The sequence below is a fragment of the Bos mutus genome, chromosome 13 (genome assembly GCF_027580195.1).
Source record: "Bos mutus isolate GX-2022 chromosome 13, NWIPB_WYAK_1.1, whole genome shotgun sequence".
NCBI lineage: Eukaryota > Metazoa > Chordata > Mammalia > Artiodactyla > Bovidae > Bos > Bos mutus.
In genome coordinates, this window is record NC_091629.1 from 59,846,042 (window position 1) to 59,872,556 (window position 26,515).

Genomic DNA, 26,515 nt, shown 5'->3' on the forward strand with positions numbered 1-26,515 from the left:
GCGGTTCTGCCTTTTCTCATGCCCCAAATATTGTATGACATTTTTAAAGTGAAGGAAAAGTTAGAAAACATATCTAGCCAACTCAAAAACTTTTTCAAGAATTTCAAATCATAGACTATATTAATTTCCACTGCAATTTCACAGAATGAGAGCAAGGAAGTAAAAAGGCAAGAACACAAGTTTATTAAGGCAAGACAACATCATCGTGAAAAACACAGAACTGTAGCCAAAGGGATGGTGAAAAGAAAATAGTGTAAATTCTGGGATAAGCACTGCACATAGCAAAAAGAAAGAAATGCGGGAGGTTTAAGATGATAACCACCACAGCGACTTATGTACCAGACCATTTAAAGTGTGTTTCATATATTCATTCGTTCAGTCCTCACAACTACTACTGTCTCCACTTAATACGTAAGGAAAACGAGACACTCTGAAGTAAAACACTATGACTGTTACTGTCGGTACATGTTCTTGGCACAGCCAGGATCTGAGACCCAGCAATGTGGCTCCAGCGTCCCAGCTCTGAGCCACTACTGCAGACATGTGTCCACATGAAGGACAAGAGTGGAACACGGAACACTCCTCAGTATCCCCAAAAGTCCATGATTCATGCACTGCTCACAAGGCAGCTAGATGAACACAAGGAGAATGAAATGACTGCAAGAATGAGAGAAAAAAGAAAAAAAGAGGCAGACAAAAGTCCAAAGGTAATCTGAATAATCAAAGCTGTCCCTGGAGCTTCCAAGATTCCTCCCTCTAGAAATTACCTGTTGAGCCACATAGGGAACCCACTCATTCACTTAATGATTATGAGCTGAGTGCCTGACGCACCAAACTAAACTCCAGGGAATATTATCCAATCCCTCCCTCCAGATCAAATGGAGTTTACACCAAAAGTTTACTTCTGCTTCTTCTTATTTTTTTTTTTTTTTTTAAGATTTGGAGACACATGCTAGAAACTACAAAAATCTAGGACTCATTGGAAAAGTCCCTGATGCTGGGAAAGATTGATGGCAGAAGGAGAAGAGGGCGTCAGAGGACAAGATGGCTGGATAGCATCGGTGCAATGGATATGAACTTGGGCAAACTTCGGGAGATGGTGAGGGACAGAGAGGCCTGGCGTGCTGAAGTCCATGGGGTAGGAAAGACAATTCTAGAAACACTGTTTAAAATGGCAGCTAGGTCTCCAAGCCAGCCCACAAAAGCATCTCTAAATCTGTTATGTGAAATTCCACCTCAACCTTGAGTCTTCTGTGAACAGCATGTGTGTTCCTGCACGCCTTCCAACACAGCCCAGAGAGGCGAGGACCTAGCTCGACGCGACCCTGCCACCTCATAGTCCATCAGGGCCCTGAGCAACAGGCCCCTCCCTTTTCCTCTCTGGGTCCACAACCATCTACAGTCACTGTACTTTGAGAACCAATTCAGAGCAGGAAGACCACACTCATGGCCCAACAGCATCCTAGGAACAGGACACGAACAAATGCCCGCCCTTGCCTTAAGGCAAAGTCTCCAAAAACACCACAGTCCAGGGATTGGGATGGAAACGAGAGCCGATCCAGGCACCAGAACTGCAGACATACAACTCCCTGAGCCAACCATTCCCTTGCCGGTTATGTCCAGCCACACCTACAGAACAACTCAGCAGAACCTAATGAAGGGGGATGCACAACTTGGCCCAGTGACCCCACTGCTAGGTAGAAAATCCAGAGAAGTTCCATGTATTCCTACTGAAATTCCAGTTCTCTGGAATTGGAGAATAGCAGGAATCACCTCCACAAGGGAAGTGAGAGGATTACTAGTTTCCTGCCTCTACCCATTCTAAGGAATACATTGTTCTTTTCTTTTTTACCATTTTATTGGAATATAATTGCTTTACAAAGTTATGTTTCTGAGTTTCTGCTGTACAGCAAAGTGAATCAACTGTATGTACGTGTGTGTGCATATATATACACATATACATATATATATATATATCCCCTCCCTCTTAAGCCTCCCTCCCATGCCCCCTCCATCATACCCCTCTAGGTCATCACAGAGCATCGAGCCGAGTCCCCTGTGTTATATAGCAGCTTCCCAGTGGCTATCTATTTTACACAAGGTAATGTATGTATTTCAATACTACTCTGTCAATTCATCCCACCCTCTCCTTCCCCCGCTATGTCCATAAGTTTGTTCTCTACGTCTGCATCTCTATTTCTGCCCTGCAAATAAGTTCATAGTACCATTTTTCTAGATCCCATATGTATGTGTTAACATACAATATTTATTTTTCTTTTTGTGCCTTACTTCCCTCTGTATGAGTCTCTAAGTCCATCTAGATCACTACAAATGACCCAATTTCATTCCATTCTATGGCTGAGTAATAGGGCATGAACTGCTCTTTAAATCAGGTAGGATACCCAACACGTGCGTGTGTGTAGAGTAAACAGACTCCCTGTTAGTCAATTATGAATATATGCAAATTAAGATGACTGCTCTAAAGCGAAGCATATTCAAATGAATATCTAAATCTCACAGCAACTTTCAAAAGGTGCTATTCCATGATGTGAAACACACACCCAGCAGGAGGATGCAACCCCATCAAGTACCCACAGTCCTGGCCCCCTAGTCCCCCCATCCCGTCCTGAGCAAATCTCTAAGAAGGGTTACATATGGCCTCTGTTTTGAGAGTGTGAATTACAAAGGCAACAATTTACTCAGGGTCTCAGGAATTCATATCTTCAGCAGACTTCACATGTTTCTGTGCCTGAAAAAATGTAAACTATAACGTAAGAAATAACTTCGTCTGGCTCCTCCAACAGAGCTGGCCAAACAATTACCTTTGATTGGCCGAGGAGCGTTACCAGCTGCTGACACCCAGCTCGCCCCTCCGTCAGCCCAGGTGGCCAGGGATCATTCGCAATGTCTGACTGCCTTTTCCTTTTCCTCCCACCAAGGCAAATGGGATTGCAGAGGCAAGTAACATAACCTCCCCACCGGGCTTTCTCTCTGAACCCCACACCCCCTCTCCCCTCCAAAACAGCACAATTTGTTTCTAAAGAGCTGGGACCAGCAAGCTTCTTGTAAAATAGCCTTTCAGCCTCGAAGCTGATTTACTACCGTGTAAATATCACCTTCCCCAGCCCCATACGATGCTTTCCATTGCTTCTAGATGAAAAGAAGAGAAGAACGTGGAGTGCCTGCGTGATTATAAAACCACTACCCAATAAAATTATCTGTCTCTCTCCTTTATGGCTCGACTATATCAATTATCCTGGAAATAACTACTTTCCAGGCAAGTCTCATGGTGCTAATGATTAAGAAAACTGGAATTATTGGAAGATTAAGATCAAGCATTACCTTCAAGCTGGTTTTTCATTTCCTGAAGTTTCCAGGTTGGAGATATAAAATTTTTAAAGTACATTCTCATTCACACGTTGCTTTCTGAGCATCTGCTCAAGACTTATTTTCAGACTCAAGAGTAAGGTTTTCACTTTTAAAATCCTACCTAACTTCACAAGCATTAAAGACGTCACGAATTCACATTCATATGGAGATGGAAAATAAACTGCCACTAAGTTATCCCTCATACCTTGCTTCCACGTGTCAACTACCCTGCCCATGACATCATGTGTTTCATTAAAAATAAAACTGCAGGACATCTTTAAGAAGAGAAATTAAATATTTTCAATTATAATTTGGTAAGAAGCAATTATCCAAAATAAAGAACTCTTGCAAATCAATAATGAAATCACAGCCAAATTAAAAAGAGGGCAAAGGAAGATGTCTGGTTTCAGCTCAGACATGTGAAAAGAAAGGAACTTGCAAGACAAACTGTCACCTGAAATCGGGAGGGAAAATCATGGCTGAAATCAACTTAGCAGGGGTAGAAACTGCTGGAGCCAGAAACTTGCAGGAACCCTTAACCGGTCATTTTGACAAATTAATGCTGGGCAAAGGTAACTAGCCTGAGGGACTCAGTCTTGGAGGAGAACCTTGCACTTTCCTCAAAGAGCTCTACCCCCCCCTCCCAAAAAAAGCCCTACCAAGTTCTCATGGTGAAAACAGGAGAAAAATCCCCTAGTGTTTCAAGCAGGGGAAGGAGAAAAGTAACCATTTTGCAATACAAAGGCCAAGAGCTCTCTCCCCTCCAAGCATGCATACATGCTAAGTTGCTTCAGTTGCTGTGCGACCCTGTGGACTGCAGCCCACCATGCTCCTCTGTCCAAAGGATTCTCCAGGCAAGAATACTGGAGTGGGTTGCCATGCTCTCCTCCAGGGGATATTCCCAACCCAGGAACTGAACCCATGTCTCTTCGCCTCCTGCACGGGCCGGTGGGTTCTTTACCTCTAGCACCACCTGGGCAGCTGCCTCCCTCCGAGTGAAAGTGAAAGTAGCTCAGTCACGTCCGACTCTTTGCAACCCCATGGACTACAGTCCATGGAACTCTCCAGGCCAGAACACTGGAGTGGGTAGCCTTTCCCTTCTCCAAGAGATCTTCCCAACCCAGGGATCGAACCCAGGTCTCCTGCATTGCAGGCGAATTCTTTACCAGCTGAGCCACGAAGGAAGCCCAAGAATACTGGAGTGGGTAGCCTATCCCTTCTCCAGCGGATCTTCCCAACCCAGGAATTGAACCAGGGTCTCCTGCATTGCAGGAGGATTCTTTACCAACTGAGCTATCCCTCCAAGAGAGTGGCTTTACTTATCAGAGCTGTATTTGACCTGGGAAAAGGGCAGTAAGAAAACTTAACCACATCCCCACCTCCCGGCCTTCCCATCTCAAATAAGGGAAAAAAGGAAAGAAAACAAAAAGGCTAAGAAACGCTTTTGAAGGTCCTCATATCCCAGGGACTGACATTTAATCAGAATATTATACACCAATTTCTCTCTCCAAGACCTCACCATCATTAATAGGGCTCCAGTAAAATAACACTGGGTTATAACTGAAACAGCCAAAGACACAGACTCCAAGAGCATTCTTAAGGAAAGACAAAGGGAATGGGGGTGGGGCTGAAGGTGAGGGTGGTGGGGTGAGAGACACATTAAGGAAACTGGAGTCTCGGGTACTGAGAGCTTCAGCAAACATTAAACACAGCCAGGTCAACGCCAAAACTCACATGTAAAGTCTCATCACCTCAGTACATATTACCCAATACATCATGTCTAACTTTCAATAGAAAATCACAAAGCATAATAAAAGGCAATAAAAGCCCAGTCTGAAGAGATAAAGCAAGGATCCGAAAAAGACTCAACTCTGACACAGAAGTTGGAACTATGAACTAGGGAATTTAAAATACGGATGATTAATAGGCTAATAGCTTTAATGGAAAAAGTGGACAACATGCGAGAACAGATGGAAAATGTAAGCAGAGAGATGGAAACTCTAAGACAGAATCAAAATGAATGCTAGAAACAAGGAACACCATAACAGAAACGAAGAATGCTTTTGATGTGCTCGTCAGTAGACTGGACAAGGCCAAGGAAAGAATCAGTAAGATTGAAAATATGTTAATGGAAAGTCCCCAAACTGAAACACAAAGAGAAATGGGATGAAATTTTTAAAAAGGAACAGCATATCCAAGAACTGTGGGACATGTTCCATACATCTTTTGTAACAAAGAGAAAAAGAAGAAATACTTCAAGTAATAATGACTGAGAATTCTCCAAAATTAACGACAAAACACCAAACCATAGACCCAGGAAGCTCAGAAAATATCCAACAGAATAAATGACCAATAATCTACCCTTTGGTACACCATATTCAAACTGCAAGATCTAAAAATAAAGAGAAAATATTGAAATAATTCCAAGTGAAAAAACACCTTCCCTATAGAAGACAAAGACAAGAATAACATCAGACATCTCATCAGAAACTATGTAAGCAAGGAGAAACTGGAGTAAAATATTTCAAGTGTTGAAAGGAAAAGCCACCACTCTAGAATTCTGTATCCAGTGAAACTGTACTCTGAAAGTAAAGGAGAAATAAACACACAAACTTGAAAAGAAATCTGCTGTCAGTAGACCTGCCTTGCAACAAGTGTTAAAAGAAATTCTTTAAGAGACAAGGAAAGTGATATAGGTCAGGCACTAGAAATACATCAAGAAAAGAAGAGCATCAGAGAAGGAGTAAATAAAGGTAAAACAAAATCTTTTATTTTTCCTACTCTTAATTGATCTGACAACTCTTTCTTTGTTCAAATAACAGCAATGCATTGGGTGACGATAGTATATGGATAAGTGACATGAATGACAGCAATGCGATAAAGAATGTAGAAAAAGGAATTAAGAATATTCTTTATAAGATACCTGCAACTACCTGTGACAAGGTACAGTGTTACTTCAGAGTAGACCTAGATTAGTTGTTAATGTATGTAGCAAACTCAATAATGGCAAGCACTAAAAAAACTTTGATATGTTAGGAAGGAATCGATGGAATCATGTAAAATGTTCACCTAAAAGCAGAGTACGGAGAGAGAGGGTGATTTAAAAAAAAAAAGAACAAGTGCTATGAACAGAAATCAGTGGCTGCTGCTGCTGCTGCTAAGTCACTTCAGTCCTGTCCGACTCTGTGTGACCCCATAGGCGTCAGCCCACCTGGGATTCTCCAGGCAAGAACACTGGAGTGGGTTGCCATTTCCTTCTCCAATGCAAGAAAGTGAAAAGTGAAAGTGAAGTCGTTCAGTCGTGTCTGACCCTCAGCGACCCCATGGACTGCAGCCTACCAGGCTCCTCCACCCATGGGATTTTCCAGGCAAGAGTACTGGAGTGGGGTGCCACTGCCTTCTCCATATAGACCACGCTAACACTAACCAAAAGAAAGCTGAAGTACCCACATCAGTTCCAGACAAAGTGGAGAGCAGAACAAGGTAAACTGTGAGCGATAAAGGAGGGTATTACATGATGAACAGAGAGTCAACCCTCTGAAAAAACGTAATAACCTTCAGTGTGTATGCATCTAACAAGACAGCGTCAAAACACATGATGCAAAACTGATAAGACTGCAAGGAGAAATGAACAAAGCCACTTTTGTACTCGAAAACTCCAACACTCTTTTATCAGTGATTGACAGATCCAGCAGGCAGAAAATCAGTATTTAGCACCATCAACCAACTTAATCAAATACTTCATCCAACAACAGCAGAATACACATTCTTCTCAAGCTCACACAGAACAAGACAGACCACATTCTGAACCACAATACACCTTAACAAAATGGAAATCATATAGCATATGCTCTCAGGTCACATGGAGTTAAAAGAGAAATCAATAACAGAAAGACAGCAGTAAAATCTCCACATGTTTGGGAACTAACCAACAATTCTAAAGTACACATGGGCCAAGGGAGAAGTTTCAAGATAAATTTTTTAAACATTTTGCAATAAATGAAAATATGGTTTAACAAAATTTGTGGAATGATGCAGAAGTAGTGGTTAGAGGGAAAGCATGGCATTGAACATTTAAAAAAAAAAAAAAGAACTAAAATCAATTTTCTAAGCTTCTACCTTAGGAAACTAGAGGAAACAGAGCAAGGAGAAAAAAAGAAAGAAAGAATAAAATACAAGCAAAAAGCAACAGAATTGAGACAGGAAACAGGGGGAAAAAAAAAATCAATGAAACCTAAAGCTGGTTCTTTGAAAAGATAAATTGATGAACCCACAGCCAGGCTAACAAAGAAGAAAATGAGGCACAAACTCCTAATAATATCAAAAATGAAAGAAGAGTCATCATGGATCCCAAGGACATTAAAAAGATAAAGATTATAAACAATTCCATGCCCTCAAATTTGATAACTTACATGATTCCACCAATTTCTTGAAAGATACAAATGACAAAAACTCTCACACAAAAATAAATAGATGATCTAAATAGGCTTATATCTACTAAAGAAATCAGTAGTTAATAACCTTCCCCAACAGTTAGCACTATGCCCAGATGGTTTCGATGGTGAATTTATGGAAAAAATCCTACCAATATTCTACAAACTCTTCCAGTAAAAAAAAACAGAAGCAGAGAGTGCACTTCCTAACTATATGCCAAGCATTACCCTCCTATAAAAACCAGATAAAGACATTACAAGAAAGGAAAACTACAGACTAGTATCTCTTATGAACAGAGATGTAAAAATCCTCTGCAAAACATTAGCAAATCAAATCCAACCAAGGATAACATGAACTATATACCAAAACCAAGTGGGATTTTTCTCAGGAATGCAAAGTTTGGTTCAATATTCAGAAGGAATAAAGTAATCCGTCATAGCAACAGGATAAAGAAAAGTCTATATGATCAAAACAGTAGATGTGAAAGAATCATTTGAAAAAAAAAAATATCCAACATCCATTTATGATAAAAAAAAAAAAACACTCAACAAACTCGGCATAGAGAAGAGTTCTTCAACATGCAGTTTTAGCTTAAAATACCAGTTCCTCCTCCAGTGCCTCTCTGAGGCCAGCATTGAGGGATGCACCTTCTGCATATCAAAAAGCTGAGCCCGTGGGCCATGGTGGAATGCGAATCACCATGTCCTCTGGGGGGTTGAAGACCCTATAAAACAAGGGCTAAACCTGCTCTATTAGAAATTATCCCCGGTGTCCTACATAGTGTCTGGCACAGAGTGAGACCTCAACAAAGACAGCAAGAACAAAAGTCAAGCATCAGAAATTAAAACTACGTAACTAAAAGTTATCAGGGTCTGGTTGAGTTTCACCATGACTCCCTCAAGACTGAAATCACACAAATACACACAACAATGCAATCAGAACAGGAAATTTTCCTTGGAAATCAGAGTTGTGTTTTGTTGAAATCCTTCAGAATCTCCAAAAGAATAAAATTCAGATTGCTACCTTTTTTTCTCCTGCCCCATACAAATATGCAACTATTTGAAAAGGCAGGGGGAAAAAAACACAGGCAGCTATTTAAAAGGTACTAAAATTTTTATATTCTTATCCTAGAAATCCAACACAATTGTGAAATAAGAACAAAAATTTCTTGAAGAAAGAGAACTACCAATCTTCTTTAAAATTAACAGTTAAGTAAGTCTTTAAGCCACATATTATTGGCTTAAAATGAACTCAATCCAGATTATAAAAATACACACAATGTAACTGAATAAAATAAAATTTAAAGTAAGTAAAGGAATTTCAAAAGGAAAAAACACAAGGATAGGAGATACGATTTGGAAATGAGATTCAGGCACAAAAAATATGCTTCATGGGTCTGTAAATTTGCAAAAACATGGATCCAAAATGTGGCTCTGTGCACCCATCAACTTCACTAGATAATGTGAAAACTGATGTCCTTGTCTGGTCTCACATTAGATAGGATATTTCCATTCTTATATATAATATTTCCAAGGTCTTCAGTAGGTACCACCTTTCTTCTTTTTTTATTTATTTTTTATTTTTTGGCCATACCATGCAGTATGTTGGATCTGAGGTCCCTGACCAGGAATTGAACCCGTGCCCCCTGCATTGAAAGCAGAGTCTTAGCCACTGGACTGCCAGGGAAGTCCTGATATCAACTTTCTTCTGAGTTAACCTTAACCCCTTTTTGGAATCTCATATTCATGGTTTTTATTATTCAACTTTTCTATTTAGAAATTTTTCTTTTAAAAAAATCTTCAGTTACAGTACAGGACCATCATGGTTCTCTTCCAATGACAACTCACAACCTATAGTATTACCCTCAGAGTGGGGCTTGAGACCTTAAGGTGCCATGCCATACCTGCTGCAGACCCCAGCACCAAACCTGCCTCTTCTTAAGTATATTTTACATCAGATCAGCAAGTTGTCTGTTTAAAACTGCGAGGCAATTTACCAACCACTTTCTTTTTTTACCCAAAAGATGAGAACTGTGAAGATTGGGGGCTAGAATAAAATCAGGTTTTCCGTTCACCCAGTTCTAAATCATGTACCAACAGCGTCAACTGTAGGCAAAAGAGCATAACATCAAAGCACACAAAACCAATCTTTTCAAACAAATTCCTTTTGCTCTACCGAGATTTATGTATAGAAGCCGAAGCCTGCTCTCCTCCACCCTGCAGTAGAGGCTCTTGGAAGACGGGTAAGCAGATTGTTCCAGCTGTTTAAACTACGCTCCTGATCCCGTGAGACCGGCCTTCTGGAGGCATCCTAGGTTTTCCTACTTGAAAACTAACATAATGGGTCAGTCAAAGGACACCTTGAGTCTGCGCATGAGAAAAGCAGGGGGGCGCGTCTAGTGAGAAACTGAGAACATACTGGAATTACATAATAAAACTCATTTTTAAAATACATTTTATGGCAATTACTGAAAAACATTTGGAATAGAGCACATGTTATTATGCTATTTAAAAGACTAGCAACATCCATTTATTTGCTACATTGTTCTTATAAACCAGATATTGGTAACACTACGCTTCCTACCCACTTAATTATGGACACACACTTTGAATAACAACTTGTGCTGAAAACTCAACAGCTAGTGTAACTAAGAATTTTTTACTTTAGTTTTATTCTTTTAATATTAAAAATAACCACCATCTCTGCCAATTCTTTTTAGTCCTTCACATGCTATGATAATTAAATTTAATCATTTATTCACCTAACCTATATAACTACCAAAAGAATTAAGATCTTCACTATTTTATTTGAAACTCTTTGTCAACAAACAACCTTGTCAAACAGATACAGACTCACAGACTTAGAGAACAAAGTTACGGTTGCAGGGGGCAGGAGGATGGAGGAAAGGGATAGTTGAGGAGTTTGGGATAGACATGTACACACTGCTACATTTTAAATGGATAATCAACAAGGTCCTAGGTATAGCACAGGGAACTCTGCCAATATTATATGGCAGCCTGGTGGGAGGGGATTTTGGGGAGAATGGATACATGTATATATGTGGCTGAGTCCCTTGGCTGTCCCCCAGAAACTACCACAGCGTTGTTAATCGGCTATTCTCCAATACAAACTAAAAAGTTTAATTTAAAAAATCTTGTCAATAGGTAATATAATTTCCATTTTATAGACAAGGAAACTGAGATAGTAGCCACAGTATAAATAAATACAACATACACATCCATTGTTTGGGGGGCATATTTGTTTACTGATTAAGAAGTGATGGTGCTATTTTAAATGTGTTTTATTCCTTCTATCAAGAAACCAAGTCAATCTAAACAATCCATAACTGTCCAACTTCCAAACATTTAATACAGGAGTATTTTCATGATTGCTTCACTAAGTCATAAACTTCACCAATTATTAGCCCAAGACCATTTCTAATACATCCCAAGAGAGCAACTACCTAAAATTATTTAGAATACAAAGATATCTTGGCAATAATACAAAAACTAAAAAATTTAAAAAACAACAGACACAATAAAGCACTCTTTAAATGTAAAGCTAGGGAAATGCCACAGATCAACACTTTAATTTCTTGAGAATTGCTACTGCTTAAAGCACACAAATTTCAACAAATTTGACCAAAAAAAAAAAAAAATGCAGTAAGAATTGTCCTGTCCTGTGAAACAACGGTGCCTCATTTCCAAATACTATACATCAGTCAAAAAGCCTCTTATCACAACAGACAACCGTAACAGATGGAGCCGAATTAAGTATAGGATCAGATACTGTTGAAGCATACGTTTCTGTCTCCTGCAGACTCTGTAAGACTTTAAATTCCTTTCAGCTTGAGTTAAATGGGAGAAAATGCAATTCATATTTCCAGAAGCAAGAGTGGCATATTTTCCAGTAAGTTCCTTGTTCTCGTTTTACTATTTTAAGACTTCTGATCACTCCCAGCACTGCTGTGTGGCAAGATCTGATTTCTGGTGGTTGATCATTTCCAGGGTATGACGCTTGGCGAAACCGGTCTCCAAACACTGTTTTTTATTCCTATTTAGCGTCAGTGTATTTATACACAAAATACCATGTCAGTGGCGCTGGGCCAAGAAGAGAAACAGCTTGCTAGAATTTCATTTGACTTTGTTAGAGGAAATTATTTTAAATTAATGTGGCTACTGAACAGCTGCCATCCTTAACCTCAGAAAATATATTCCTTCTAATTTTTGCTGCGAACATTTATTTATTTAAGTTAAACTCCAGCTCATGAATGTTGACCATGAGGAGTCTAAACCTTCTTGCGAGGATTTCACATTCTTTTTCTAAACAAGGGCAGGCGCAGGCTTGCTCTATTAGTATGCACGGCCAGGTCGCCACCATTAAGTGAAATCATCTATGTATTTTTGGTAGAATCTTTTTTAACAACTTCCACGCCTGTCAGTGAAATGGAACAAGGCTGTTTTGTTTTTGGAGGGCAATAATTTGATCTCTGCTTTACTGGATGGCGCTCAAAATATTTTTCCATATGTTTTTCCGCAAAGAAAAATCTGACATCAGCATGGTTTACCTTGACTAGTGAATGCAGGCTTTTTTCACCAAACACATCCCAGAGGAAGGTCAGGTCTTCCTGGCTGTCCACATGTGGCTGCAGCTGGGCTGGCAGAGCCACCAACAGCTCATACAGACCTATAAAACGAAAATAAAACACAAAGTGTAATCTCAGAGTGATCTCATTAATTTCGCTTAAGGTGTGTGTAATTGACGGCTGGAACATGTCGTTTTTACTGGATCTGTATTCTGGGCCATCAAGCAAAACTCTTCTCCAAAGAAACAAAGGAAGCTTTTGGATTTTTAAATTTTAAAGATGTATGTATAGCAGGCCTGCTTTTACCTCCTGCAGTGGTCAACATTTTACAGTCCTCCAAGTTTACATAACCCGAAACAAAAAAAAATATGTACAAGCTTTCAAAAAAAAAAAAAAAATCGAAAAGAAGAAAACGCATACATTCCTTCCCTTAATCGTTATTACATTTCCCTCGACGTTAGCCAAAGAGTGAAGTGAGTCATGAATAGGAAAAACTTCTTTAGAAGAGCAGAAAATTGATAGCGTGGTCCATTAAAAAGGTTTTGTGGTTTCCAAACAGTTCCTAATAATATATAGCTTCAAAAACATTTGCATTATCGAACGTCCAAAGTCAAGTTCTAAAAAGCCAGAAGAAACCGTACTTGGTGTGGCATTCTTTGTAGTCACCCTCTTTTTAACAACAACAAACTCTGCAGCACTTAGCCTAAATGCAACTCTAATTTGAAGGTATGTGATGCCCTTGGGAAGAGTCAAGGCAACAGATGCAGGTCACGCATGTTCTCGCTGGAAGCTCCCTCGAGCAGACAGTAGCACAGTGTCCCGGGAGCGGGCTGTGCAGACCATCCATCGCGTTCAGGGGCCGGCAGACTCCTGTCCAAGAACTGTTGCAACAGTGCTTGCCCGGACTCTTCAGGGAGGTGACCTGGCAGAAGTCAGTATCAACTCAGAGCACATGTTTCATTTTCCAGCGGGATTACATGAGGTAAAAAGGACAAAATTCCTTTTATTTCTGTCTGCTGTCTACAAAAACACCGAGACCTCCTGGGATTTACTAGCACATGGGACTGTTGTTATTTCTGGTCTGAATAAGTGCTGCTGTTCATCAGAGAGACAGCTTTACAAGATATTCCACCAGCAAAGACTTGTAAATTATGGCCTTCTGATCAGTGTAGCTGTTATCTTCCTAAAGCGTTATAATATTCTGATAACGTGATTAACTCACAACCAATTGCATTTGGTAAAACTTTGGAAGTGAGATATGTAACTTGAGATTCGATTAAATTGAAACATTCCTGGGGCTGTATTTGGCCACAAAGATCTAAAATACTCTAGGGAAAAGTAAATAAATAAAACCTTCTCCCAATTACATTCTTAAGTATTGGTGGTTTATATTTGTTCCCATAAAAACCTGGCACCCTTCCTAAACTAGCACTTATTTACAATTCAGTAAAAATATTTTTAAGGTATCTCAACCTAAGTCAATGTACAGGTCTCAGTTTATACAAATACATACACACACACACAGAACCACCAAGATCAGCAGTTAAGGTCAGAGGTTCAAACTATGAAATTATGTAAAAAGAAGGTAGAATTTCACTATTCTATTACCGATTTCAGGAGTAGTAAAAATGATTACCTATTTCTTAGTAATATGATTAGAGCTGAACAATACAAATTCAACTGTGATATAATTTATATGGTACAGTTCTTGCGGGGATTAAATGAGTTCATACACTTTAACAGTCCTGGCACGTGGTAAATACTTGATGTTTCATGTGTAATGCAAGTTTCAGCCATTGTATTACTGATTACGACTGTTATCCATCATTATTATTACTAAAAAAAAAAGCAAAACTCTGAATCAAACAGTCCTAGATGCAAACCTCAGGTCTCCATTTTAAGGATTTCACATAACTTATATAAGCCTTGTTACCCTCACGTGTTGAAAAAGAAATGATAATCTACACATGTGGTAAAACTGCATCAGTTCAATTGCTCAGTCATGTCCGACTCTTTGCGACCCCATGAATCGCAGCACGCCAGGCCTCCCTGTCCATCACCAACTCCCAGAGTTCACTCAGACTCACGTCCATCGAGTCAGTGATGCCATCCAGCCATCTCATCCTCTGTCGTCCCTTTCTCCTCCTGCCCCCAATCCCTCCCAGCATCAGAGTCTTTTCCAATGAGTCAACTCTTCGCATGAGGTGGCCAAAGTACTGGAGCTTCAGCTTCAGCATCATTCCTTCCAAAGAAATCCCAGGGCTGATCTCCTTCAGAATGGACTGGTTGGATCTCCTTGCAGTCCAAGGGACTCTCAAGAGTCTTCTCCAACACCACAGTTCAAAAGCATCAATTCTTTGGTGCTCAGCTTTCTTCACAGTCCAACTCTCACATCCATACATGACCACAGGAAAAACCATAGCCTTGACTAGACGAACCTTTGTTGGCAAAGTAGTGTCTCTGCTTTTGAATATGCTATCTAGGTTGGTCATAACTTTCCTTCCAAGGAGTAAGCGTCTTTTAATTTCATGGCTGCAATCAGCATCTGCAGTGATTTTGGAGCCCAAAAAAGTAAAGTCTGACACTGTTTCCACTGTTTCTCCATCTATTTCCCATGAAATGATGGGACCAGATGCCATGATCTTCGTTTTCTGAATGTTGAGCTTTAAGCCAACTTTTCCACTCTCCTCTTTCACTTTCATCAAGAGGCTTTTTAGTTCCTCTTCACTTTCTGCCATAAGGGTGGTGTCATCTGCATATCTGAGGTTATTGATATTTCTCCCAGCAATCTTGATTCCAGCTTGTGCTTCCTCCAGCCCAGCGTTTCTCATGATGTACTCTGCATATAAGTTAAATAAGCAGGGTGACAATATACAGCCTTGGCGTACTCCTTTTCCTATTTGGAACCAGTCTGTTGTTCCATGTCCAGTTCTAACTGTTGCTTCCTGACCTGCATACAGATTTCTCAAGAGGCAGATCAGGTGGTCTGGTATTCCCATCTCTTGAAGAATTTTCCAGTTTATTGTGATCCACACAGTCAAAGGCTTTGGCATAGTCAATAAAGCAGAAATAGATGTTTTTCTGGAACTCTTCCTTTTTCCATGATCCAGAGGATGTTGGCAATTTGATCTCTGGTTCCTCTGCCTTTTCTAAAACCAGCTTGAACATCTGGAAGTTCCCGGTTCACATATTGCTGAAGCCTGGCTTGGAGAATTTTGAGCATTACTTTACTAGCATGTGAGATGAGTGCAATAGTGCGGTAGTTTGAGCATTCTTTGGCATTGCCTTTCTTTGGGATTGGAATGAAAACTGACCTCTTCCAGGCCTGTGGCCACTGCTGAGTTTTCCAAATTTGCTGGCATATTGAGTGCAGCACTTTCACAGCATCATCTTTCAGGATTTGGAATAGCTCAACTGGAATTCCATCACCTCCACTAGCTTTGTTCGTAGTGATGCTTTCTAAGGCCCACTTGCCTTCACATTCCAGGATGTCTGGCTCTAGGTCAGTGATCACACCATCGTGATTATCTGGGTCATGAAGATCTTTTTTGTACAGTTCTTCTGTGTATTCTTGCCACCTCTTCTTAATATCTTCTGCTTCTGTTAGGTCCATTCCATTTCTGTCCTTTATCGAGCCCATCCTTGCATGAAATGTTCCCTTGGTATCTCTAATTTTCCTGAAGAGATCTCTAGTCTTTCCCATTCTGTTGTTTTCCTCTATTTCTTTGCATTGATCGCTGAAGAAGGCTTTCTTACGTCTTCTTGCTATTCTTTGGAACTCTGCATTCAAATGCTTATATCTTTCCTTTTCTCCTTTGCTTTTCACTTCTCTTTTCACAGCTATTTGTAAGGCCTCCCCAGACAGCCATTTTGCTTTTTTGTATTTCTTTTCCATGGGGATGGTCTTGATCCCTGTCTCCTGTACAATGTCATGAACCTCATTCCATAGTTCATCAGGCACTCTATCTATCAAATCTAGGCCCTTAAATCTATTTCTCACTTCCACTGTATAATCATAAGGGATTTGATTTAGGTCATACCTGAATGGTCTAGTGGTTTTCCCTACTTTCTTCAATTTAAGTCTGAATTTGGTAATAAGGAGTTTATGATCTGAGGCACAGTCAGTCCTGGGCTTGTTTTTGTTGACTGTATAGAGTTTCTCCATCTTTGGCTGCAAAGAATATAATCAATCTGATTTCAGTGTTGACCATCTGGTGATGTCCATGTGTAGAGTCTTCTCTTGTGTTGTTGGAAGAGGGTGTTTGTTATGACCAGTGCATTTTCTTGGCAAAACTCTATTAGCTGTCGCCCTGCTTCATTCCGTATTCCAAGGCCAAATTTGCCTGTTACTCCAGGTGTTTCTTGACTTCCTACTTTTCCATTCCAGTCCCCTATAATGAAAAGGACATCTTTTTTGGGTGTTAGTTCTAAAAGGTCTTGTAGGTCTTCATAGAACCGTTCAACTTCAGCTTTTTGAGCATTACTGGTTGGGGCATAGACTTGGATTACTGTGAAAATTGCATAGAACTAAATAAATACACACACACGCATAAGCACATGTAAAACCAGGGAAATCTGACAAAGGTCAGCTACTCGTGTGGATGACGCTCTCCCAGCTGTGACACACCACCACAGTCATGAATAACGTTACCACAGGGGAACTGGTGAAAGTACACAGGATTTCTCTGTGTTATTTCCTACAACATGTGACTCTATAATTATCTCAAAATAAAGCTGAAACAAAAGAAGAAATTGTGGTAAATACAGTTGCTGTAAGGATTCAGCGAACAATTCACAATTTGCAGGCATTGGTTAAAAATAACAATATCCATCTTTCCTCAGTTCGTTTCCTAACAAGGAAAATCTCAGTGCAACGTTTCTAAGTAGACACCCAGCTTAGCGGTAGGTGCCAATCGGACAAAACACCATACTCAGAAATGAAACCACTCTGGTCTTCTAGACATGGAAATTGTTCACCTTGCCTACATACTCCTTAGCTTTTTGTGGGAATAATCCGTGTCAGGTCAGTTATTAAAATAATAACAACTTCTTTGTTAGTCAAAGCACAGAAGCCTGAGTTTTCTGTGCTTCTCTAGCTCTGTGCAATCCTAACTTGCATGGTCCACTAGAGCGCAACAACACTCACTCCTCTTCATCTCCCCGATCTTGCGTGCTGTGCTTAGTCACTCAGTCATGTCTGACTCCTTGCGACCCTATGGACTGTAGCCCAACAGGCACCTCTATCCATGGGGACTCTCCAGGCAAGGATACTGGAGTGGGTCGCTATGCCCTCCTCCAGGGGATCTTCCCAACCCAGGGATCAGAGCCAGGTCTCCCGCATTGCGAGCAGATTATTTACTGTCTGAGCCATCAGGGAAGCTCATGAATGCTGGAGTGACTATCCTACTCCCTCTCCAGGGGATCTTTCCAACCCGGGGATTGAACCAGGGTCTCCTGCATTGTAGATGGATTCTTTACCAGCTGAGTCACCAGGGAAGCCCCTGGTATCCATACCTTGTACCACAAAACAAAGCCAGAGAGACAGGACCATGCCAATGAGAAATTCAAAAGATGGTAAAGAGAGCTGCCAGGTGCAGAGCACTGCTAGCTGCATGCAGTGTCAATGCAGCAACAAGGACAAGCACTTCCACTCAAACCAGCGACCCAGGCCCAGCAGACACCTCAAGTCCATGTCTAAAACTGGGTCTGTGTACTTCCGTGTGCTTTAAAGGAGTCCTATACTCAGTTTCTTGAGTCCCAGTCATGAAGAATACTATGACACACAATGGTCCTTGAAATTCAGAGAGCCAAAACAAGAGTTGAGAAAGCAATGTGTGTCTTTAAAACTTTTTCCTAAATCCACCTGTTCCCTGAACAAGAACTGGGGCCATGAAAGTCAACCTGTGCTCCTCTGTAGTCATCCAAGGTCATTTCCATGAACATCTAGGCACTCATGAACCCAGAGCACCCACAGCTCTGAAGGTCTAAGACAAATCGGACGTGATTTCCGTCCACAGGCGTCTACAACAAAGTTATGTGCAGGACCGAGTTAGACTGTGGGGCGGAGACAGGGGAAGTGGTCAGTTCCTCCAGGGGAAGGAAGACAACATCAAGAAACCTTTTGGCAGGAAGAACACCTGAGCTGGGGCCATGAAGGCTCCATTCCCAAGAATCAGCGTGTTATGAGCTCTCAGAGTCAGAGCCCCGGGCACAGAACTAAGCACATAATGTAGTGCTATCTCTCCCCAGAGAGCTCAAAACCTTGGATGACACAGAATGCAGTCCATATATGAGCAAGCAGCTTTCAATCCTAAATATAACAATCTATTTGCCCAAGTTAAGATCTGAAACATTTTCTCTTCCAAGCAAAATAAATAGATGTTTAGGCAGCTGACGACACAAACAAATGTCACTGATGTTACTAAGATGTTCATGACCACCTCTAATATTTAAATTGCAATTTAGTTAGAAACACTGTGAATTACCTATGAAGTAAAATACATTAGAAGAAGAAGAAGCTGAAGTTGAACGGTTCTATGAAGACCTACAAGACCTTTTAGAACTAACACCCATAAAAGGTGTCCTTTTCATTATAGGGGACTGGAATGCAAAAGTAGGAAGTCAAGAAACACCTGGAGTAACAGGCAAATTTGGCCTTGGAATACAGAATGAAGCAGGGCGACGGCTAATAGAGTTTTGCCAAGAAAATGCACTGGTCATAACAAACACCCTCTTCCAAAAACACAAGAGAAGACTCTACACATGGACATCACCAGATGGTCAACACCGAAATCAGATTGATTATATTCTTTGCAGCCAAAGATGGAGAAGCTCTATACAGTCAGCAAAAACAAGCCCAGGAGCTGACTGTGGCTCCGACCATGAACTCCTTATTACCAAATTCAGACCGAAATTGAAGAAAGTAGGGAAAACCACTAGACCATTCAGGTATATTGGATATGAGAATTGGACTGTGAAGAAGGCTGAGCGCTGAAGAATTGATGCTTTTGAACTGTGGTGTTGGAGAAGACTCCTGAGAGTCCCTTGGACTGCAAGGAGATCCAACAAGTCCATTCTGAAGATCAGCCCTGGGATTTCTTTGGAAGGAATGATGCTAAAGCTGAAACTCCAGTACTTTGGCCACCTCATGCGAAGAACTGACTCATTGGAAAAGACTCTGATGCTGGGAGGGATTGGGGGCAGGAGGAGAAGGGGATGACAGAGGATGAGATGGCTGGATGGCATCACTGACTCGATGGACATGAGTCTCAGTGAACTCCAGGAGTTGGTGATGGACAGGGAGGCCTGTCATGCTGCGATTCATGGGGTCACAGAGTCAGACACGACTGAGCAACTGATCTGATCTGATCTGAAAATACATTAATGTAGATTGTGTTTTTGCCCCATTTGCACATTTCACACGACCATTTGAATTCTTCAGAGTGAGATTCTTCCTCATCACAAGTGCCACTTGAGAATTAGAATAGATCGTTTTCACTTCCAGGTCAGTTGAGATGCAACACTGTTTTGAATATGAGATGCCGTCACTGAGAATCTGGGTAAAGCTGATTGGTTTTTCATCAACAAACCTACTTACATACTCTTTAAAATTCTATCAAGTGCAAATGTGAGGTTTTTAACCCTTCTTCAAGGGATAATTAAATCTAGTCTAAACTTCATCTCCTTTAAAAAAAATAAAATTCTGTCAAAGGAACTCTCAATAATTTCTAAAATTATGAATTTCGTTATATGTGAATACTTTTAGTTTCCCCATTCCACACGCTTTTGCGCACGTGAATAAACAGAGAAAGTTCTCTGTAAGAGATTTTGTACGGACCTGACTATAAGCCAGCTCTCTCTTCTCCAAGAGATCATTTTATGGAGGGAAAAAACTCACTTTATATTTGGGCACATACAACACAGGACACTGTCCAGGATACCTGTGAAGGGTTTCAATAAACTTATTTCATAAAAATATTCCAACAGAAAAAAGATACTTTTAAATGAGTGCATTTTATATGCTGAGAAAAAGAAATCAATCAGAGCAAAACTAAAATAGGTGGAGGGTCACCTGATTAATATATATATAATAATTATTACAGCAATTTTAAGCAGAGAGCCATCAGTGGGGTCAGAATGAAGCTGGCAGGCCATGGGCTGGGGCCCGAAAGGAAGAAAAGCCCAGGAGGGTGAGTCTAACTGGGGTAAGGAAGGTATTCACAGTAATAGGAGCCAATTGCAGAGACGCAAAGATGCTCGAAAGATCTCTGAGTTGGTACTGAAGCCTGCTATCTACGAGCTCAGTAGTAACCTCTTCTCCCCTTTCCAGAGGAAGGTGAGATGACAAATGCTGGCCGTCTGACATCATGAAGAATAACATCCTACGGAGAATGCTTTCCGTACAGTATAAACTGCCCATTCCACCAGGCAGTTCATTAAGCCAGCACACGTGTGGACCACCACGTTACTGACTTAGGTACCTGATTAGAGCTACATGCGCTGACTTCTCTGAGCTTTGCTGTACTGCAGGGCGAAATGCTAGTCATTTTCTTTAAAGATGAATCAAAAAAAAACAACAAACCACCACTCACAGTCGTCCCTTGGTATCCAGAGGACCCACAGAAGATCAAGCACTACAGTTGCCCTCTACATCTGCCGTCCACAAGAACAGATGCAACCTCATGCTGACTACACAGTACCATATTTATTGAAAAACTCTGCATATAAGTGGACCTGCACGGTTCAGGTCCATGTTGTTCAAGGGTCAACTGTACATGCCTGTTCTCTCTCAACAATCTATGCTCAGAGCATGATCTTGATGCCTCTGAAGCCTGGTAAAACAAAGGACAGAGGGCCAGCTGTAGTGCTTCTGTGGCCCCATGGACTGTAGCCTGCTGGGGCTCCTCTGCCCATCGAACTTCCCAGGCAACAATGCTGCAGCGGGGTGTCATTTCCTACTCCAGGGGATCTTCCCAACCCAGGGATCAAACCCGATGCATTTTCTGCATCGGCAGGCAGATTCTTCGCCACTAGCACCACCTGGAAAGGCTCACTGTTTTACCTACAGATAAAAAAATTTTGGACTCTTAACCACTGGCTTCTCAGGTGGCACAGTGGTAAAGAATCTGCCTGCCAACGCAGGAGACACAAGAGACAGTTCAATCCCTGGGTCATGAAGGACCCCAGAGGACCAAATGGCAATCCACTCCAGCACTGTTGCCTGGAAAACACCATGGATAGAGGAGCCTGGTGGGCTACAGTCCACGGGGTCACAAAGAGTTGGACACAACTGAGCACTCATGCATAAATATGTTGGTGCTTTAGCAACTTTAAGTAAGTTGTCTTTCAATCTTTTTTTTTTTTTTTTTCTCACAATATTTAGATAAGAGTAGTATTGTAAAGCTTTCCATCAGGATCTTGTATGTAAGTCAGAAGCAGGAGATTTGATCAAGGATTGTGGAAGGCAGATAACACTGACCCAATTATGCTTAATAAACAATTCACCCGGAGTCATAATACTTTAACCAAAAGAAAATTATAAATTGTCATCCTTACATTAGAATTTCATTACTTTGTAAGATTTACCAATTTACCAAAATATATGATAGTAATTCTAACTGTACATAAAGTTTGCTATAATCATAGTCAGACCCTGAGTGATTCTCACCCTGCCTAAAACTGTGCTATGCTGTGCTTAGTCGTGTCTGACTCTTTGCAACCCCATGGACTATAGCCCCAGGCTCCTCCATTCATGGGGATTCTCCAGGCAAGAACACTGGAGTGGGTTGCCATGCCCTCCTCCACAGGATCTTCCCACGCAGGGATCGAACCCAGGTCTAATGCATTGCAGGCCAATTCTTTACCAGCTGAGCCACCTGGGAAGCCCACCTAATAAAACTAGCTGCTAAAAATTACATCTATTTGTCTCCCCTTCCTTAATCTATCCTTCCCACCACCAACCCCTGAAGCTTCCCAAAATAATACTTAGTAAAAATTATTACCAGAAGCAGTTCCTAGTAGTATTAACCATACCTAATACTGTGGTATGAGCTATGGTAAAGTGCTTTACAGGTCACCTCACTTAATGCTCTCCCCATCAGCAAGTCCTATTCCTATCTCCATTTTACAGGAGGACATACACTTTGCCAGTAAGTGGCAGTCAGGACTTAAACTATGTCTCCCAGAATAACCCATCACATAAAGCTTCTATTCAAAAACCTTCAAGAGATCCCTCAAAAGTTAAATGTCTAACTGGACACCCAAATTACAAATGGATCAAATATTTCAAATATAATCTAGAGGACAATCTCAAAGAGTATTTTTATCATCTTGGAGTTAAATGTTAGTCTTAGAAAACAAAGAATCTAGAAATCACAAAAAAATTATGGTAGAATTTGTGACAAAATTTTCATGCATCAAAAAACCCAAGAAGTTTACAGAGAAACGGCCAAAAATTATCTCCAACAAGCAGGTGATTGATATTAAGAATAATAAAAGATGAGTAAAAGAGAAACTAAAAGAGAAAAAATGGGCAATAGCATATGAACAGTCAAATGGTGGCAGAAGAAATAGATGCCCCTCAGAATCAGTATATAAAGTAATGCTCAATCTAAACAATAATATAAAATGATTCTTATAAGTCAAAGCAGGATTTCACTGGTGGTCCACTGGTTAAGAATCCACCTGCCAACACAGGGGACACAGGTTCAATCCCTGGTCTGGGAGGTTTCCACATGTCGTCGAGTAACTAAGCCAATGTCCCACAACTACTGAAGCTTGTGTACCTGAAGCCTGTGCTCTGCAACAAGAGGAGCCACATGCAATGAGAAGCCCCAACTTGCCGCAACTGGAGAAAAGCCTACACGCAGCAATGAAGATCCAGTACAGTCAACAAACAAATTTTTTTAAGTTAAAGCATATCATTTTTCTTTTACCAATTTAGGAGATAATTAAGTTCACAAATACCCATTCTTAGGGCATGAGTGTGGTTTCCCTGGTGGCTCAGACATTCAAGAAGCCACCTGCAATGCTGGAGACCTGGGTTCGATCCCTGGGTTGGGAAGATCCCCTGGAGGAGGGCATGGCCATCCACTCCAGTATTCTTGCCTGGAGAATTCCATGGACAGAGATGCCTAGTGGAATACAGTCCATGGGGTCACAGAGTCGGACACGACTGAGTGACTAAGCACAGGGCATGAGAGCAGACGCCCAGCAGTCACTTGGTGGGATGTGCACTCATTCATTCAATCAGCATCCACTGACCACTGTACATTCTCCGTGCTAGATGCTATTCAAGGTGTCTGGATAGATCAGCAAAGAGCCCTAGATAACACTTCGTGTGTGTGACAGTCACTCAGTCGTGTCCAACTCTTTGTGATGTGACCCCATGGACTGTAGCACCCCAAGCTCCTCTGTCCATGGAATTCTCCAGGCAAGGATATTGGAGTGGGTTGCCATTTCCCACTCCAGGAGAACTTCCTGACCCAGAGATCGAACTCTCATCTCTTGAGTCTCCTGCGCTGGCAGGCGGATTCTTTACCACTGCGCCACCTGGGAAGCCCAGATAACATTCTAGGGGGAAGGCAAATAATAAACAAAAGTAAGTAAATTATACAGTATGTAAGAAAGTGACATATATTGATAGAAAGAGAGAAACCCGAGCTGTGTACGCAGATTCAGGGCTGGGCCACCGGCACGGACAGGGACAGAGGAGGTGGTCAGGGAACATACTCTGGTGGTCACAGACAGGAAGAAGGTGACAGAGTTGGTGGGCATCTGAGGGACAAGCACTCAGGGAGAGGGACCAGACGACACAGAAACCCCAGCCTCTAAGCCTGGAGCGTCAGAGGAAAGCAAGGCACCCGGTGTGACAGGCAGAGGGAGAGAAGGAGAAGAGACTTGATGTCAGAAAGGAAACGGGGACCAGGTCACGTAAGGCCTTGTAGGACAGACAATGCAAAGAACTTAACTTTTATTTCATAGGGACACTGCCATTGCTGGGTTTTTGAGCAAAGGAGTAACATGATTTGAGTGACATATTAAGAGCATTGCTCCAGCTGCTACATTGAGAAGAGGGGTCAGGGGAGCACAGAGGCCGAGAACGAGTCAGATGGTAAGAGAGTGACCCAGACGAAAGAGGACCAGCACCAAGGAGCGTGGGGATTCTGGACAGATTCTGAGGGAAGAGCCAATGATGGATTTCTGTCTGACTGAAGGCGGGCTATGAGAAGAAAAAAAGAAACAAACATGATCGCCAACACTGAAGCTGCTGCCAAGGGAGATGAGAAGCTCAGTTTCAGACCCAATGAGCTGAAGACGTGGAATGAATGTCCTGGGGGAGATGCAGTGGGCGGCTGGAGGGAGGGGTCAGGAGCTCAGCGGAGAGGCCTGAACTGAAGACATACACGTAGGAGTCCTGGGCAGGGGGTTGGTATTTAAACTCAAGAGACTGGATTGAGACCCCAAGGGTGTGAGTGTGGACACAGTAGAAAAACAAGGACTGAGCCCTGGGGTCTCCACTGTCTGACCTCAGAGTTTCACAGACAGGTTTAAGATAACACACTTGACATGAGGAGGAGGGACACAGACATGTGCTGTCCTGGTGGCCCAGTGTGGCGGGGAAGGATGACCGACCTGAGGCAGGAGAGGCCACAGTCAGGGCAGGGAGAACAAGGCCCGAGAACTGCCCATGAGGTCCAGCCGCCTGGACTGGTGATGGCTGAAGAGCATTAACAATAACAGGTGACACATTGGAAAGAGCAAATATTGACTACTCTTAGGAGGAGGGTTGGAGCAAAAGAGAATCAGTGTCTGCTAGGGGTGGGGGGATAAAGATTTTTTAAAATGAAAAAAAAATAGACCATATGTGCACTAAGGGCTTTGATCTACTGGAGGGGAAATGCTGACCACGGGGCCATTGCTGGTGGCCCCCTCTCAAGAGGTGAGAGGAACAGGGTCAGTGCACATGCGGACAGGGTATCCAGGGCTCCCAGGAGGGAGGCAGATATTGGGGTGAAGCGGGGGGACCTGGAGTGACTCCTTCAGGATGGATCGTAGCAGTATTTTCGGTAAACTATGAAACGTAATTGCCCATGGGGAGTGAGGACACAGGATCAAAAGCCTGCACGAGAAAGAAAAGGTTAGAAAGAGTCACCTGGGAGAACGGAAAGATGAATAAAGCAGGGAAATCATAAACTGGTCGTTTACTGGCAATATGAGGATTTTAAGCCTACGTGCATTCCCTTTGGTCCGGCTTGTTTATTCCCTCATTCATCCCACTTCCAGGGAGCCTAAATCTATATCCAACTCTATCAGCATTTAATCCAGGAAGAGAAACTAAAAGGAACAGGAAATAATTAGTTACATTTTACTATATGTGTATTTCATATTTGCTGTGCATATATATATAACACATACATACACACATATTTTTGCATTGTTTGATTTTTTACAAAATAGACATTGTTTTTACAATTTTAAAAGTTTCATGCCTCACTCCCCAATTCTGTTCTAGCCACAGTGGACCGCTACTGGCTGTCCCCTGAAAGCATAACTGTTTCCAGATATCTTACACCAACTCACTAAATAATTAACTTCCTGGAGATCGCTACTGCTGTCATAGTCCCCTCCCGCAGGACCTGAGATTATCTGGAAGACAAAACAAGCTCGGTAACTGTCTGACCTCAGAGTTTCAGAAACAGGCTTAACATAACAAATGGACAACGTCTTGAATGTGTGAAGGGAGCTGGCAAACTCCTGAATTCCTCTGTATCTCAAAATTCCTCTAGGTCCTTTCCAGCCTTCCTTCTGCAAATACAGAGTGCTCACCATGGACCAGAGTGCTGAGGGATGGGCATACAGGGGGAGGGAGAGAAAGGGAAGCAAAGACAGTCATGCCGCAGTGTGCCAGTGGAGATGGGCATCGTACATTGGGAATACACATGTGAAGCTGTAACTGTGAACTGATGCAAGGGAGGGGGTGTAAACCACGACAGGGTAAGAGCGGGTGTGAACGAGCTCAGGGAGAGCTTCCTCGGGGAAACGAAGCTTGTGCTGAGATGGTCAAAGAATAGACATCAACTGGGGATGGTGAAGGAGGAGGCAGAAAAACCCTACAGGGAAAAGAAA

At 41.8% G+C, this 26,515-nt stretch overlaps 1 protein-coding gene across 1 annotated transcript in view; it reads right to left on the minus strand.

The window, feature by feature from the left end:
• Positions 1–26,515, minus strand: part of MPP7 (MAGUK p55 scaffold protein 7) — a 225,460-nt gene that overhangs the window by 117,855 nt on the left and 81,090 nt on the right. Inside the window, exon 3 of the mRNA XM_070381808.1 lies at positions 12,371–12,489. Within this exon, the coding sequence (XP_070237909.1) occupies positions 12,371–12,489 (119 nt within the window). The remainder of the gene's footprint in view (positions 1–12,370; positions 12,490–26,515) is intronic.